This window comes from Bombus pyrosoma, linkage group LG10, assembly GCF_014825855.1.
Source record: "Bombus pyrosoma isolate SC7728 linkage group LG10, ASM1482585v1, whole genome shotgun sequence".
In the NCBI taxonomy this organism is placed as follows: domain Eukaryota; kingdom Metazoa; phylum Arthropoda; class Insecta; order Hymenoptera; family Apidae; genus Bombus; species Bombus pyrosoma.
This window is the reverse complement of record NC_057779.1, coordinates 10769303-10785277: the sequence shown is the minus strand read 5'-3', so window position 1 is coordinate 10785277 and position 15975 is coordinate 10769303. Positions and strand designations below refer to the sequence as shown.

The following is a 15975-nucleotide window of genomic DNA, read 5'->3' as shown; positions in this document are numbered from 1 at the left end:
TTCCTTTTTTTCTTTTTTTTTTTTTTGTTTCATATGTAATATGTTAATTTCTTCAATATCTATTATAATTTTACGTGGCGTTCTTTAGCTTTAGTTTACGATAAACTCCTATACGTAACGAAGATGCAAAGAATAAAAGTAACAAATTCGAAAGTTTGTATTCCTTAAACTAAAAGTATCCAAGGTTTCATTCTCAGTAATATATGTTTAAGATATAATATAATTAGGAAAGACATTAATTATTACGTTTAATGTAGTACAACCATACGTAGAAACCTTGTCTTATATAATCATCGTCAACATAAATTTATATATTTTTTCTCAATCTGTATCTGTATTAAACAAAATATGAAATTATTCTGTTGATGGTTCAAGATCATAAGGAATCTAGCGCGAGTTTTTCACGTCTCTAAACATGACAAGACAGGCACTTTATAGTGTCACAAAATGTTCCTATATCTGAACCTTGTTTTAAAATTTCGTCCATCATCCGTTCACTTCTTAATAAGACACGTTAAAGACAACTTATGTTTGACCTGTATCGAAGAACACACGTAACTAGACATTCGTCTATAGAAAGATGTTCTCACATCATAATATACTTTAGTAACAGGGTCGATATTTTAACGTGTCCCGTCAGCGATGCAAATGAGAAAAAGTACTTATATTTTATCCTACAATTATAAATGAACAGCTTTAAATAAGAATCGAGTGTATTAAATTCATCATAAATTTCATTATGTATGAAATTAATTGCCTATACTATATACAAATTAACATAATAATGCAAAAGTTGCAGTGTCCAAATACTTAAAAGATCTATTAAAACTTCAGTTTAATATAATAACATAATGAAGTTCACTAATATCCAATTGACAAGAACGTGATTCTTGAGAACGTTTAAAACAAGTTAGGCTATCGCTTATACATCTACGTCATACTGACAGACCAAAGACTGAAAACATATTGCTCTGCTCTCCATATCTTCATTCAAAAAATATAAGTCTGACACGAAGATCAATTTTCTTCTTCTACGATTTTTTTTTTTTTTTGTTAAACCATAATAATATATTAGAATAGGTCCTATGTACTTGTTCACATTTGTTTTGTGGTATTATCTAATAAGGTTTTTGCTATAAATAATGTATGTTTGTAGCTAACTCTGATCTTCAATTTTAGAGTCAGTAATACTAGTTTTATATTTTTAGAAAATAACTGACAGTCGCTTGAGAATCCTCGATGACAGTTCCGTATTAGTACAAGAGCTCTTCAGGCAACAACCCACTCGTACAGTTTATCTTTTACTTTGAAGACTATTTAAATAAAATGTCGAACTCTTAGTAACTAATATATACTCATCGAGGAATACAAGATTTCTGCCGTCAGATCGTTCACGGTTCTTCTGATTTAACTTGATTTCCTCGCAACATGCGAGAATCGAGCAATTTAAAAACTTTGAAACCATTTCTCGATACTTTTCAAGGTATCGGATAAGTTCTATCTATCTATCTATGACCTATATATACATATATATATATGTGTGTATGTATGTATGTATATATACATATATATGTTTATAAATATATATATTTATATACATACATACATACATACGTACATACATACATACATACATACATACATAAATACATATATTTATTTATTTATTTATTTATATATGTTTATTCATTATTTATTATATATTATTGAATTATTGTGCCGTTCCATTTTGGGAGGGTGATTCATTATTTTTCTGTAAAATTATATTTTTATGATCATATCGTAATACCACTCTTCTAATTACCTTTAGCAGCTTCCTTCGCTGCCATTATTAAAGGTGTTAGGGAAGCAAGTGGCCTTGCTAATTTCAGAAAAGGATGCTGCAATTTGCCATAAAAGTAGAAATTTTATTAAAAGTTTGTTCTATTTATGTAAACTTAAATATAAAACACATATTAATTGTACTTTCGATTAGCATAAAATATTGTTAGAATTACCTTGAGTAATTCTGAAGCCGCTGATCGTTTCTCCACTTCGACCTCTAAACACTGATCCAAAAAGTCTTGAAAAATTCCTGACAGTTTATCCTTTTCTTTGATTTCAGGTTTACCATTTGTTGCGATCAAATATAATGCTCTTAATGGATTTTCATTTAAATATGGTGGTTCTCCTTCTATCATTTCAATAGCCATTATACCCAACGACCAGATATCAACCTATAAGATTTAAATAATTTTTTTAAATATTGTAGTATTAATAGTTATATAGTAATTACAGTATGAACATTGCAATGTAATAATTGTAGAATATCTTTCTTTTCATTCACCTTTGGACCATACTGTTTTCTTGTAACTACTTCTGGCGCCATCCAATATGGTGTACCAACCATTGTAGTTCGTTTGCTTTGCTCTGGTGAAATTTGTGCACAAAATCCAAAATCTGTTAATTTTACTCCACCGTCTAGCCCAAGCAGGATATTATCAGACTTAATATCCCTGTGTATAACTTGATTACAATGAAGGAACTCCAAAGCTTGTAGGACCTCTCTACACACTGCCGCTATTTGACCCTCATCCATACAAGTCTCAGTTACAACATCTGTCAAACTACCACCAGGCAAATATTCCATAACTACCCATAATTCTTCTCCTACGAGGTAACTATCCAAGTAATTTACAACATTTGGATGTTTATTCTCCCGCATAACCAATATTTCATTTATTATTAACTCCTTCTTTGGTTGTTGTGAAAGATTCATTTGTTTTATTGCAACTTCCATACCTGTTGATGTTTCAATTGCTGTGTACACCGTTCCCGAAGCACTAGAAGATAACGTTAAAGATATATAAATATGCAAAAAAATTCCACAAGAGAATATTTACATTTTATATTATTTCATATTTCATATAACTTACCCCTGTCCTATTTTTTCCATTTTCGTATATTTCCTATTTGGGTCACCTACACTTACAATTGTTCTTAATTTTTCTAATATTTCATCATCTGACATTTTTTTCTTTCTAGCTTTATCACTTTGCGCTGGTCTTGTTTGATCGGTTGTCGTTGATGTAGGAGTCGCTTGATTTTTATTTCTATCCAGTTGTGATTGATGTGGCTGTTGCGGCGTTCCATTTCGTTGGGGTGATCCTAACGTGGTAGTTAATGGAGGCGGTGGTTCTTCTTCTATTGGCTTTGTATACTATTGGAAAGTGTTTAACTTTTTAGTTTAATGCTTACAACACTCAAATATAGAAAAATAATTCTAATTTTTGACAATTTGCAAACAGTCATTACTTACGATTGATTTCGTACGTTCGGGCCTAGCAGAAATCGGTGGTGGCGGCGGTTCATCTTCCTGTTCGGAACTAGTCGCGCAAGCATCTGTTGGTGTACTACTTGGACTACTGCTACTTACTCTATAATTTTATCATTTCTCAGTGGATATTTAAATATATACAGAATAAGTACAAAAATAGGAAGAGAAAGATATTTGGAAGCATATGAGGAGGCTTACCTGCTGAGCGAATGTTGAGAATGAGAACTTCCAGAAGCTTGTGACATTGCTTGACCACGAATATTTCCTCCTCCTCCTCCTGTCCCAACACCAATACCCACCATGCTTCTAGGACTACTCGCTCTCTCAATAGGAGCTACACATAAAATTTCCTGTGCTTCATTCGTTAATGTATATATAACTGGCATATGATAATAACAACATTATAGATTAATCTTTATGTAAATATTATTAACTTACCAACCACCCCAACCATTTTTGTAGTTGTCATGTATTTGGAACCTTTTGTTTCTTTACTGCTACTGTCATACCAATTCAAAACATCCAATACAGCCTGTGGATTTTTCTTCTGTTCTTGTTTACTAATATTACTAGACATAAGCAACCTTGCCCATGCTTCTGGCATCCCCTAAGACCAAAAGTTATGTTTCAAAGTAATCATTAATAGTCTTACACGTACAAAACTTTAAAGAAGATGTAACTGATAGGTTAGGATATAATATTTACAAAAGTATAATTCTCAAAGTTCTGAAAACTAAGAGAACATCGTGCAAATATAAAATATTTAAGACTCCAATTGTTACAGTTGTTGAATAAATAGTAAGATTGTAAGCACTCAAACCAATATTAAAATTCATTCTGCAAGAAAGCAATAATATTAAATGCAACGTTGACTAAAGCATCTATAAATCTACTAAAGCAGCTATGTGCTTCTAATCTATGATAAACTCTAAATTTTGAAATAAGATATAACAACTTAATCCTGTTAATTGCAACAAAAACAAACAGTTAAATTAAGTGTATGTATAATAAGAAGGAGTATAAACAAACTACTTTTGTGGTCATTTTAAATTACTTACTTTTAATGGCAGCTTGAAAGAAATACGTGTCTAGTTAGTTTTTCATGTGAAAAAATAATAGGTATAAGAAGCATCAGACAAATTACCAAATTACTTTTCCACAATGTCCATACACATGTGAACAAGTGATGAAAATTTATTTCTTTTTCGGTACGAAAGATCCATTTGAGATATACTTTTTATACAAAGAAAATTGTTTGCATTAATATTTAATAATACATTACTAGTTGCTCTTACAATGACACACGTTTCACAAATGAATTATTTTTCACACATATATATATATATATATTCATTTATCATAAACACACTCGCACACGCACACATACATACACGCACACAGGCACGCACGAACGCACAATTTCAATTTATTGAAATATAATAAAAATTGCGCTACAAAGTAAATTGAATTCTATCCAGGTTGTAGTACTGTAACTTATTTTACTTCCACATATTTTTATTATCATTTATTATGCAATATATCAATATATGAATAAGCCAATGAAAATTGCAAAGCGATTGCTAAATATTACCTATTAGTAAATATCAATTTAATAATGTTCCATTGGTGAAAACAACAAATAAAAATTCAATCAGAGATGTTTCATATCTAAGAATTAGTTCTTTTTTTCTTGCTTTGTCGGAAGGGATCTTGGAGAATTTATGTAACCAGTAATGTAATGCAATAAAGAATTACTATTTGGATACTCCGTACCATTGTATAATAGCAAAGCGGAAAGCGAGTGCATCTTGAACAATAGTAACAAATTGCAAATAGTGAATTGACTTACCGTAAATTCACCAGTAACAGCGTCAAATCCAACATGTACAGTATGTTCAAAGTTGGTGGGATAACTGATGTTGGGCTTATCCTTATTCTCTTTTACCTTCATTTTGCTTTTCAATGTTTTCTTCTTACGTTCATCAGAATCAGGTTCCTTAGGTAGTGGACGCATATCCACTGGTAAATTAGGTGTTGATTCACCTCTGAAACATGTTTAATCTATCATTATCTAACTAGTGATATCAAATGGGACAAAATAATCTTACAGTTATACATTCACTTCTATATACATAAATTATACATAAATAGAATTTGTAGAATTTGTAGATAAGCTATTATTTATAGGACATACAAATGTATAACTAACTTTTACATTCGTTATAACAGTCTTTATGTCTAATACATTCAAAATATGTACAAAATTAATATAAAAATTATATGTTTCACACGTATAATACATACATATATATACACGCGCGCGCGCACACACACACACACACACACAAACACACACACACACACGCGCGCGCGCGCGTTTGTTAGTAAGACTGCATATAAAGACTTAAAAGGACGGTCTCCCACATCAGAATGTCATCGTGTCTGAACTGTAGGATTTTATTTTTAGCAACCACTAGATTAGTGTCTGTTATCCTATTTTTGGAAGATGTAGACATTTACTTATTGTAAAGAAGGTAATGAAAATGCAAAGTGTAACAAACTTATCAGCTTTTAGTGTTACAGAACATTGCTCTAATATTCCATCTATTATATTACATAGAAATGTACAGAACTATAGAATGAAACATTAGACATATCTGTTACTGAATATATATTAAAATATCTAATATTAAATGATACATTCTTTTATTGAGAAATTGTTCGGTACTAGTGAATTATAACAACACAATAATATAGCATAGAATATATAGTTACCTATTTGATGTAAGTCGCACAGGAGGTGCAGGGGGTTTATCTTCTTCATCTGACATGTTGTTTCTACTTTTGCCCCTTTGTTGCCAATCTACCTTACGTTGCTGCGTTTCTATAATTTTGTTCAAAGATTTGTTTAATACTATTAGCCCCTGCCTTGGAGATCCTAGTCGTTCTTACGTTATATAAATCCTAAAAGACTAAAGGTTTGAATCACAGTATACAAAGAATTCTTTATGTTGACAAAAACACCAAGTTGCTTGTTGAAAACATGAGACTTGAAGATCCATTCACTTTCGTTATAGATAAAAGAATTTGCTTTCTTGAACTTAGCAGATGTTATCGAAATGATGTTTGAAATTACCGGCTCTATATCACAGATACAGATATAGTCTTGGTGACCGGTAAAGAACAGGAGACAAAACGAAAGAAAAATGCCTCTCCTCGTGGGTGACAGTTTCGGGTACTTGTGAAAGGTGTTCGATTTTGAAGAATAGCGGCGTCTTCGAACGGGTCAATGTCGTGAGTATAGGGTGTGCTCGAAGACGAGGGATAGACAGGCACCTCCAAAGCGTGATTCACGCACGCACGGGAGCAGACACCGCGCCGCATCCACGGATCTCTAGTTCTCTCTCCCTCTCGCCCTCCCTCTTCCTCTGTCTCTCTCTCTCTCTCTCTCCCTCCCTCCTTCTCTTGTTCTCACTTTCCACCGTTCTTCGTGTCTGGGATGTTCTTTAGTGTCGCGATTGCTCTTTCGTTCTCGGAGTGTTTTCACTCCTCCCTTTTTCTGTCGTCTCGCACTCGCGAAAGAAAAAATACGATTGTATATCGTGTATATATGGCGCCGCTTTATCCACACGTCCGTGATGTGCCGTGTTTGGGCACGGCGGAGGCGGAACCACGCGGCGCTCTGAGTCTTATCAATGGTATCTCATTTCGTACGTATAATCGACGCCCGATGACGACGAATCTCTTCCTGTTCTTCTCCACACTTTTTTCAAGGTTGATAAGAAGTCTGAATCACCACCGCTGCCGCGGTCCTCTGCCACTGTACAGCGCCTCCACTACTGGAACACCGTTCACTCCCTCTCTTTCTGTACCTCCCTCCTTTCCTTTCCCTTTCTTTCCCTCTTTTCCACTTTTTCATTTGCTTCTTTCTCTCTCCCTCTCACCATGTATTCCTCTGTTCATACACTTACAAGGTTTGATCATTAGTACTTAGTATGTACACGCATATACTTACTTTCACCCGCACCTATTGTCGGTTAACACGAGTAAGTCCGTATATGTACATATATATATGCGTGCGTGCGTACGTGCGTGCGGGTGTGTGTGTGTGTGTGTGTGTATATATATATATAAATTTATATATCATATATATATATATATATGTATATGATTTAAAAAGAAATTTAGAATAATATAGGTTGGAACGGTGGTAAGACTGCAAGTGAATCAATTACGGGTTAGCCAACATGGAAACAAATACATATTGTTGTAAACTTCAATATGGTTTTACTCGTTAAAATTAAAGCTTTCCAGTGGATTATTATATACTTTTTAAAGATATGTTAGAAAATTGTATATTCAAAGAGAGTGTGTTGAAATATCTTAAGATTTCGTATGTGTATAAATCATAGTTTAGTAATTATAAAACCACATATTTGCTATTTTCGTGTAGGTGTACCTATTGATATTTTTATTCTTATTTATACCAGAGTTTGTACATAATGAATTAAATATGCTTTTACAAATTAATTTTATAACGTATTCGAAACTGTTCAATCTTCTCCGTTCGAAAATAGATATAATATATATTTTGATAATTTATGTATCGTAATCACATGTATAAATCTTTTCAAAATATTAGTCACTAAAAAGTGTGCTTGTTAATAATGTATTATCTCGGTTTATATTTCTGACAAATGAGTATCTTACTTATCTGGAAGAAGCATATGTGGGGGTTAACTATATACTATAAATAAAGTAAATAATAATTTAAAGAAATATGAACTTAAATACTTAAGACATGGAGTATAATAATAATAACAATAATATATATATATACATATATATATTATATATATGTTATATAATATATATATAGGACTATTTATAATTATATGCATAACAAAGACTATATAAAGAATATAATGTTCCAATATCATAAACATTATTAATATGTATGAAATTGCATCTTAATAACTTGTGTATCTCTAAGTCCGTAATAAAACTAACTGATTTTTTTTGGGTAAACATAAATATCTATCGCGTTATCTATTACAGGTAGTTTGTTAACGTGTGTCCAGAAATGAACCCTTTGGTTATATTATACCTGTCTATGTAATATATTTCTGTAACTTAAGAAAAGAAGGAACAAATACATAAAAAATCATATTATGACATATTTGAGGAATTTCTTACATGTTTTACACTCCAAAACATTTGTAAGAACATTGCTCTATCATATGTAAATTTATATGTAAATTTTGTTTTATAATATAATATGCTTGTTTGAAAATCAAAATTCCCTTAAAAGTACTTTTTATTATTCTCTCTATTATTCTTGATACTCTGAATACATAATACTATGACATTTTAATATTGCAGATTTTTATCGTTAGACATATTCATATTTATAAGAACTATTATTCTGTATTTATGTATAAAATCATCATTTAGTATGATTATATAAGCCTTCCGCATGATTAAGTTGTATTTATAATGTATATTAATATAAGTAAGATGATATCAATTCTTTTATAAATGGTTTTTTATTGCAATTATATTAAAGAAAATAATAGTTTCAGTAGTGTATAACGTTAGATTAATTACATTTCTATTCGATATAAGTGGTCCAGTGCTGCATAGTCTAAAAGCTTAAAAATTTATAATTTATTTATTTGTGTGTGTGTGTGTATACACACGTAAACAACAAAATAATTTAGAAACTTAGAAAAGATAAAGATTGGTTAAATTTGCTAAATGTTACAGAAATATTAAATAATACTTGATAATATTAGAGGCATTAATATGCATTAATGATAAATACGTTGTTTATCAGACATTTTATTATGTACAGTTGGCTCAATCATCTTATCTTTCAATGATACGTGAATAATGACAACATGTGTGAAGTTAGCTACATACTTAGCTTAAAAGTTAATCACGTAGAAAAAAGGTAGAGGGTAATCACAATTATTATAATTCATAACATAAGACTGTTTACTATTAAGGAGATCGTTATTTTCATTCTGAACAACCCATGTCTTTGATATTATAAAGTATCTGTAAATGATATTTAATGCCATTTGTTAACTGACAAGAAAATTGGTGTGCGTTTATTACAGGTTATAGAGTTGTACTATGTGATTCATCGAACAGTGTGAAATAACCTATGAATTTAATATCTAACCACGTATTTGACGTATGTTCAGGATGTACTCCTGTCATAAGTGTAATGAAAACTGTTTAATTGTGTAACTGTATCATACTGTTCAATAATTTGTTGCAGGACACAACAATTGATCAACTGTCGTATACGATTTTTAACCAATTCTTAGATATAACATTATCAATTCAAGATGAAGAAGAAGGTATTCAAATTTCGTACTTATCTAAAATCATAACCGTTTAAATTAATTTGTACCGTTTGTTAGTAGTTTGTTAGTACATGTTAGTGTGTGTGTGTAAGTTTTACATATAATGAATATTCTATACCTTTTAGGTTCTGTTGATGGGTAAGAGCGGTTCAGGAAAGACTAGTATGCGCAGCATAATTTTTGCCAATTATATTGCTCGTGATACACGTCGTCTGGGAGCAACAAGTGTGTAATATTTGGCTTATACCAGTTTTATCAAATATTTGTATCATCTGCATTATTTATTAATTTACTGGTATGTTTAATAGTTGATGTAGAACATAGTCATGTTCGATTCCTTGGTAATTTGGTGTTAAATCTTTGGGATTGCGGTGGTCAAGAAGCGTTCATGGAAAATTATTTTGCATCACAACGTGACAATATATTTAGGAACGTAGAGGTTTTGATCTATGTTTTTGACGTAGAATCCAGAGAACTAGATAAAGACATGCATTATTATCAAAGTTGCTTAGAAGCAATATTACAAAATAGTCCAGAAGCAAAGATATTCTGTTTAGTACATAAGATGGATTTAGTACAAGAGGATCAACGAGATTTGATATTTAGAGAAAGAGAAGAAGATCTGAAAAGACTTAGCTTGCCGCTTGAATGTACTTGTTTTAGAACTAGCATATGGGATGAAACATTATATAGGTATATCTTTGTAACTGTACAATGATTTCAATCTTTATTTTATAATTCCATGCAAGCTATTATGTTTAGGGCATGGTCATCAATCGTATATATGTTGATTCCAAATGTGAAAGAGCTTGAACAGAGTTTGAAACAATTTACAAATATTATTGATGCCGATGAAGTACTCTTATTTGAAAGGGCAACATTTTTAGTAATTAGTTATTGTCAAAGGCAACATCATAGAGATATACATCGATTTGAAAAAGTTTCTAATATAATAAAACAGTTCAAACTTAGTTGCAGGTAACTTGCTTATAAAAAGTATATATATAAACTAGTTTGAACATATATTTATAAATTATACATTTTTAGCAAACTAGCGGCACAATTTCAAAGTATGGAAGTTAGAAATACAAATTTTGCAGCTTTTATCGATGTGTTTACATCAAATACATATGTAATGGTTATTATGTCGGACCCTGCCATCCGTAAGTATTTAGTATCTTAATTCGTTTTTCAATAAATACTGAAATAATTATTCCTACTGTTTCAGCATCAGCAGCAACATTAATCAATATACGTAATGCACGAAAACATTTTGAGAAATTAGAGCGTGCTAGTCAGAGTTCGGCATTAAGTAGATAGAAATCAGCTCGACCCAGGCGCGTTGTCACCCGGGTCCAGGCTGTTAATCACTATTGAATCTAAGAGTCACTTTAAAAGAGAATCATCACAATGAAGGTGCATGAGAAGTTTCCTCATTTATTAATTAAAGTAAATCGATAATTTTGCTAATGAATGAATAATTTCAATATGTAATTTGTGACAAAACTATTATTAATACTGTCATTTTCAAAGAATCATATTGTATTTCAGAAAAGAATCTGAATTTTTAGTTTATTCTATACAAAATTTGAAAGAATATTTAAAAATTTTGCTACGCATGTACGTGTTAATAAATGAATACAACATATATATATATATATATATATATATATATATATATATATACACACACACACACACACACACACACATATACATATACATATACATATACATATACATACTTGTTAGTATGAAATTGTGCGCTATTAGTATCATGTTAAGTGGACGTATACATAGTTGCTCGCTTATAGTAAATACCGTCTTGGCTCTTAGAGATAATACATGGTTTTCTGGGTTAAGCTTTTTCCTGGTTCCATGATGTTATGTATTTTATTTCTGTATAGCAATTATTCTCTCTGGCCTGTTACAAAGATATATATTTTCTTAAATTATATTTACTTGATATAATAGTGTACATATATACTTATTATATAAACCGTGCTATTGCAACAATCAAGCTAACCGTAATTGTATCTTTCGATTTAGATAACGATAATGTTGAATTATACGTTATATTTTGTATAAAATTTTGATTGTTACCTTTTGACATACGGAAAGAAGAACAAATATTAAACATGTATGAATTTATTTACAGCTGTATTTATGAAGAAGTAATAAAAGGAACATGGAATAATAAAAGCTTATGCTTTCACGTGTATCACTAGACTGTATTTTTTAATTATGCGAATAAATAAAGTCATCGAATTGAATCTAAATTTAATGTTGTGTTTAAATAAAAAGTAGAATAAGTTAAGTAATCTTTGAACTAATCTTTATACTCATTAGTTTTAGTTGTGCGATACATTTAAAATTGCCGCCTTCTGCTCGGCTGTGGCGAAATCGTGTGTTGTCACCATTTTAGGTTGATAGAAGGCAACAAAGTGTGTATTGTATCTACCATGGATAGAATAATCAAAGGAATTATGAAATATAGGAATTGCCATAAGAAAGAATTGGTGAAACAGTTTCAAAAAGTTCGAGATCATCCCGACGTACGTTACAAATTTTTTCTCTAAGTCACTGCTGATAACTTGTGGGCATATTTCTCTTTTTGTGATGTTTCGCGTTTTGCCTGATATTAATATTTAAATTGCGAAATACGGTGGTAATTATTTTTGATATCCGTGATAAAAGGTATACATGTTGAGAAAGTATAATCAAATTTAAGTAAAATATGTATTTATATCATATATATTTCTATTATATTTGAAAAAGAACAAGTTTGTTTTCATATGTCCTTGAACTAAAGAATTATTCATAAGAAACATACATACATGTATGTGGATAAAATTTCATCAGTGTAGGCATGTGTTAGACGTTACTTTGATATAACGCGACCTATAAAGATTAATTTAATAATAGATTGAAATATTTGAAAGTTGAAATTATTAAATCAAATATTAAAATCCGCGTTGTTATTAATATGCTTTATTGTTGTGTGAAATGTTTATTGCATTTATTCTTTCTCAAACTGTTGCTATGCATGAAAACTATATACATGTACGTAAGATATGTACGTACGTACGTGTATATAATTTAACGTGTAAAACAGCTATTAGCATATGAAAGTATAAAAAGTATTATAAATAATATACTGCATAAATTACATAACTAATGTAAGGTGTGATGATAACATTTATTGGCATGACTGATTTTTGTTGTTACTTATCTTACACAGCCAAAGGCAGTATTCTTTACTTGCATGGACTCCCGGATGATCCCAACTAGATTTACGGAAACAAACGTTGGGGACATGTTTGTCGGTACGAGAACTTATCATGGCATTGATCTCCTCGAATATGAAACTTGTTGCTTCTTTTTTTTTTTCCCCCGGACAATTTCACGTTGCAGTTTAATACAATGGAACATTACTGTAATGTTGTTAATGTTTTAATTTGAAAGATACTTTTTCTTTGAATGGGTCATTGATTTTGCTAAGGAAACATCGTGTGAAATATTCCGAAGAACAAGTATTTGAGAAATTTTTCTTCTTTTTTTCTTTTTAAGTTTTCAAAGAATTTAAAGTTTTGTCAAATTTTATGTTTTTTCAGTAAGAAATGCTGGTAATCTTATTCCTCATTCTCAGCATTTCGTAGACGAGTTAACAATGTGTGAGCCAGCGGCCTTAGAACTTGGTTGTGTAATAAACAATATGAAACACATTATAGTTTGTGGCCATAGCGATTGCAAAGCTATGAATTTGCTGTATGCTTTGCGGGACGAAGAGTTCGCATCGAAAGTGTGTACTTTGTTAGTTTTACTATTTTTACACATATTTATCTAATTTATAATAATTTTTACCTCTTAGGTGAACAGGAGAATATCACCGTTAAGAGCATGGTTGTGTGCACACGCTAGGAACAGTTTAGCGAAATTTCAACAGCTTGAAATTGCTGGCTTCCACGAGCCGATATTATTTCAAGCTGAAACGCCTTTACGAAAGTTTGTGGCCTATATCGACTCAGACAATAAATTTGCTATAGAGGATAAGTTATCTCAAGTTAGTATAGATGCATTTATTATCGCATAATTGGCCAAACACCTTTTAAAACGGAATAAATCGGATAAAATTTTCAGTGTATATATATATTAATATATTTTTATTAATTCCCTTAACTTAAAAAAAAAAAAAAGAAAAGAAGAAGAAAGAAATATAGAAAGGAAAGAAACTCAAGTTGTTTGGTCCAATTTGGTTATATATATATATATATAATAAAGTATATATATATATAGTCGGTTACGATCATTTCTGTAATTAATAGATTTAAATTGAAGTCTATTTTAAACAAATACGTGTATTTTAATTTCAGATAAATACTCTACAGCAGTTACAAAACGTAGCTTCTTATGGGTTTTTAAAGAAACGGCTTGAGAGGCATGATTTGCACATTCATGCTTTGTGGTTTGATATTTACACTGGTGATATTTATTACTTTAGCAGGGCAAATAAAAGATTCGTAGAAATAAACGAATCGACCGAAGCGTCTTTGCTTGCAGAAATTAAGAAATATTATTCTTAAATTGCTTAATGCTAAAACGGTAACTTTTACTTATATAGGTGGGAAATCGTTTCGTCGTTGAGATTGAATAATTACGATTCGTTGAACCTCCCTAGAATGTTTAAACGTGGAGTGGGTGCGAGTTAGATACTCGCTCAATCGAAGACCGTGTAATGTACCTGGATGTGAAAGTAGTGAATTCTCTTCTATTTTCTTTTTTCTATCTTTTTTTCTTTCTTTTTTCTTATTAAGATTCATATTACAAACTCGTTTGCACAAAATAGATCGCCATGACAGTGTTGGAGGAATTTATAACAAGGATATTTGATATAGATTTATTTCTAATAATACGCGGTGCATAGTTTAATTTTATATTATTATTAGTTTCACTGTATGTTATCGAAGTATAGGAAGATTTTTTTTTATATAGCATGTGTTCGTTAACATTTAAGGTGCAAAGGAAAAATTATTTATTTATCGATGAGATGTACCGAGCAGAAAAATGAAACGTTATTTTGTAATAAATGATATAATATTTTTGAAATGGTTATACGATATATATAAGGTTTTTCCACTGCGTATTTATAACAATTTATACATGTGATTATAAATATTTCTATAATTTATGTAACTTGATATAATTACATGAAATTTGATATAATCACTGTGATAGGTATACAAAATATATTTATTGTTTTTGATATGTACGGTTTGGTTCATTTAACGATCCGCTTGACTTGTCACCGATTTGGTTCAGTATATTTTGCGCTCGAATCACGTGAAATAAAATTGAAGTCGAGCAATAAGAGCTGGAGGACGTACCGTATTGACGGATGGACGATTTCGTGGCCAGGCGAACTAGAGCATGCCACTCCCGAAAGAGAAAGCAAAACAACGAACCAAGGTGTAGAATTAGGATGATTATAAGTATCAATATCAGATGTTCGAGTCCTATTAACGCAATGTACAATAGTTATTTGCACTTACCGCAAATATTTAAAAATCGTTGTTTACTTTCATTAGTTTCGTAAATTTAAAAACGTAAAACGTGCAAATTTACGTCCAAATGTTTAAACGTAGTAACGAATGGTATCACAGTGCTCTGCAATATCATAGGCATCTTTTGCTAACGAACGTTTGTTAACCACGGAACGTCGTCGCTTCATAGACAGGTATTAGACGCGTTGATGCCAACAGTAGATTTCCATGCAGCGGGCGTTATAAAGTAAAGTGCAACTGTCCACGAAACAGTGGCGAACCATTTTCGTCGCTACGCGCTTTCGTCGTGAGTCATGACGACAGGCGTTAACATTGCCAGTAGCGAGACGTGCAGTTATATTTAAACGATTTTAATAAAAATAATAATAATAATAATATGTAATAAAATGTATTTTACTGTACGCTTTGTAGACAGAATAAATCGAATAACATTGCGAATAAATTATTGCTCGAATAAAAACTGCGGATAAAGATTTGTTCGGATACGTTTTCGAATATTGTACGTAGAGAATAGAGAGTAGAGAGTAGTAGCAATGTCAATCGTATCACGCCGGGAAGCAGAGCGCCACGGGGGCGCTTTGGCTTCGAGTCGGCGCAGCGTCGGCACCTCATCGCCTGACTGGCTGTACAACAATTTAGTTTCCCGTTTTGCCATTTTATTTGCAATTAGTGCTGAAATCGACTGACGATTTATTTGCGACTAACGAATAATTTTTCGTCTAAT

The 15975-nt window shown here is 31.2% G+C and overlaps 3 protein-coding genes across 16 annotated transcripts; 2 read left to right on the top strand and 1 right to left on the bottom strand.

The window, feature by feature from the left end:
• Nucleotides 1–1621: 1621 nt before the first annotated feature.
• LOC122571295 (serine/threonine-protein kinase Pak) lies at nucleotides 1622–6594 on the bottom strand. 6 transcript variants are annotated; one of them, XM_043734852.1, is made up of 11 exons: nucleotides 6453–6594; nucleotides 6092–6200; nucleotides 5166–5361; nucleotides 4375–4386; nucleotides 3755–3923; nucleotides 3515–3671; nucleotides 3299–3416; nucleotides 2916–3199; nucleotides 2327–2822; nucleotides 1998–2216; nucleotides 1622–1880 (listed from the first exon to the last, which is right to left on the bottom strand). In XM_043734852.1, exons 2-11 carry the CDS (start codon nucleotides 6145–6147, stop codon nucleotides 1797–1799), a joined length of 1791 nt encoding a protein of 596 aa, XP_043590787.1. In that variant the 5' UTR covers nucleotides 6148–6200; nucleotides 6453–6594; the 3' UTR covers nucleotides 1622–1796. The 6 variants fall into 6 exon arrangements, with proteins under 6 accessions (XP_043590787.1, XP_043590784.1, XP_043590785.1 ...); XM_043734849.1 differs by having other exon boundaries at nucleotides 6092–6280; nucleotides 6453–6589; XM_043734850.1 differs by lacking the exon at nucleotides 6453–6594 and adding an exon at nucleotides 6269–6406.
• Nucleotides 6595–6888: 294 nt separating this feature from the next.
• LOC122571296 (ras-related GTP-binding protein A) lies at nucleotides 6889–12203 on the top strand. 7 transcript variants are annotated; one of them, XM_043734856.1, is made up of 8 exons: nucleotides 9252–9269; nucleotides 9439–9515; nucleotides 9603–9684; nucleotides 9816–9915; nucleotides 9999–10383; nucleotides 10453–10668; nucleotides 10738–10853; nucleotides 10919–11892. In XM_043734856.1, exons 3-8 carry the CDS (start codon nucleotides 9673–9675, stop codon nucleotides 11008–11010), a joined length of 921 nt encoding a protein of 306 aa, XP_043590791.1. In that variant the 5' UTR covers nucleotides 9252–9269; nucleotides 9439–9515; nucleotides 9603–9672; the 3' UTR covers nucleotides 11011–11892. The 7 variants fall into 7 exon arrangements, 5 of the variants coding, with proteins under 5 accessions (XP_043590794.1, XP_043590792.1, XP_043590796.1 ...); XR_006318018.1 differs by lacking the exon at nucleotides 9252–9269 and adding an exon at nucleotides 12040–12203 and having other exon boundaries at nucleotides 9287–9515; nucleotides 10919–11106; XR_006318017.1 differs by lacking the exon at nucleotides 9252–9269 and having other exon boundaries at nucleotides 9287–9515; nucleotides 10919–11106; nucleotides 11849–11892.
• Nucleotides 10968–14834, top strand: LOC122571297 (beta carbonic anhydrase 1). Of its 3 annotated transcripts, XM_043734862.1 has the most exons (6): nucleotides 10976–11106; nucleotides 12040–12245; nucleotides 12932–13016; nucleotides 13305–13492; nucleotides 13562–13753; nucleotides 14064–14834. In XM_043734862.1, exons 2-6 carry the CDS (start codon nucleotides 12153–12155, stop codon nucleotides 14271–14273), a joined length of 768 nt encoding a protein of 255 aa, XP_043590797.1. In that variant the 5' UTR covers nucleotides 10976–11106; nucleotides 12040–12152; the 3' UTR covers nucleotides 14274–14834. The 3 variants fall into 3 exon arrangements, 2 of the variants coding, with proteins under 2 accessions (XP_043590797.1, XP_043590798.1); XM_043734863.1 differs by lacking the exon at nucleotides 10976–11106 and having other exon boundaries at nucleotides 12233–12358; XR_006318019.1 differs by lacking the exons at nucleotides 13562–13753; nucleotides 14064–14834 and having other exon boundaries at nucleotides 10968–11106; nucleotides 12932–13223; nucleotides 13305–13445.
• The last annotated feature ends 1141 nt before the right edge of the window (nucleotides 14835–15975 follow it).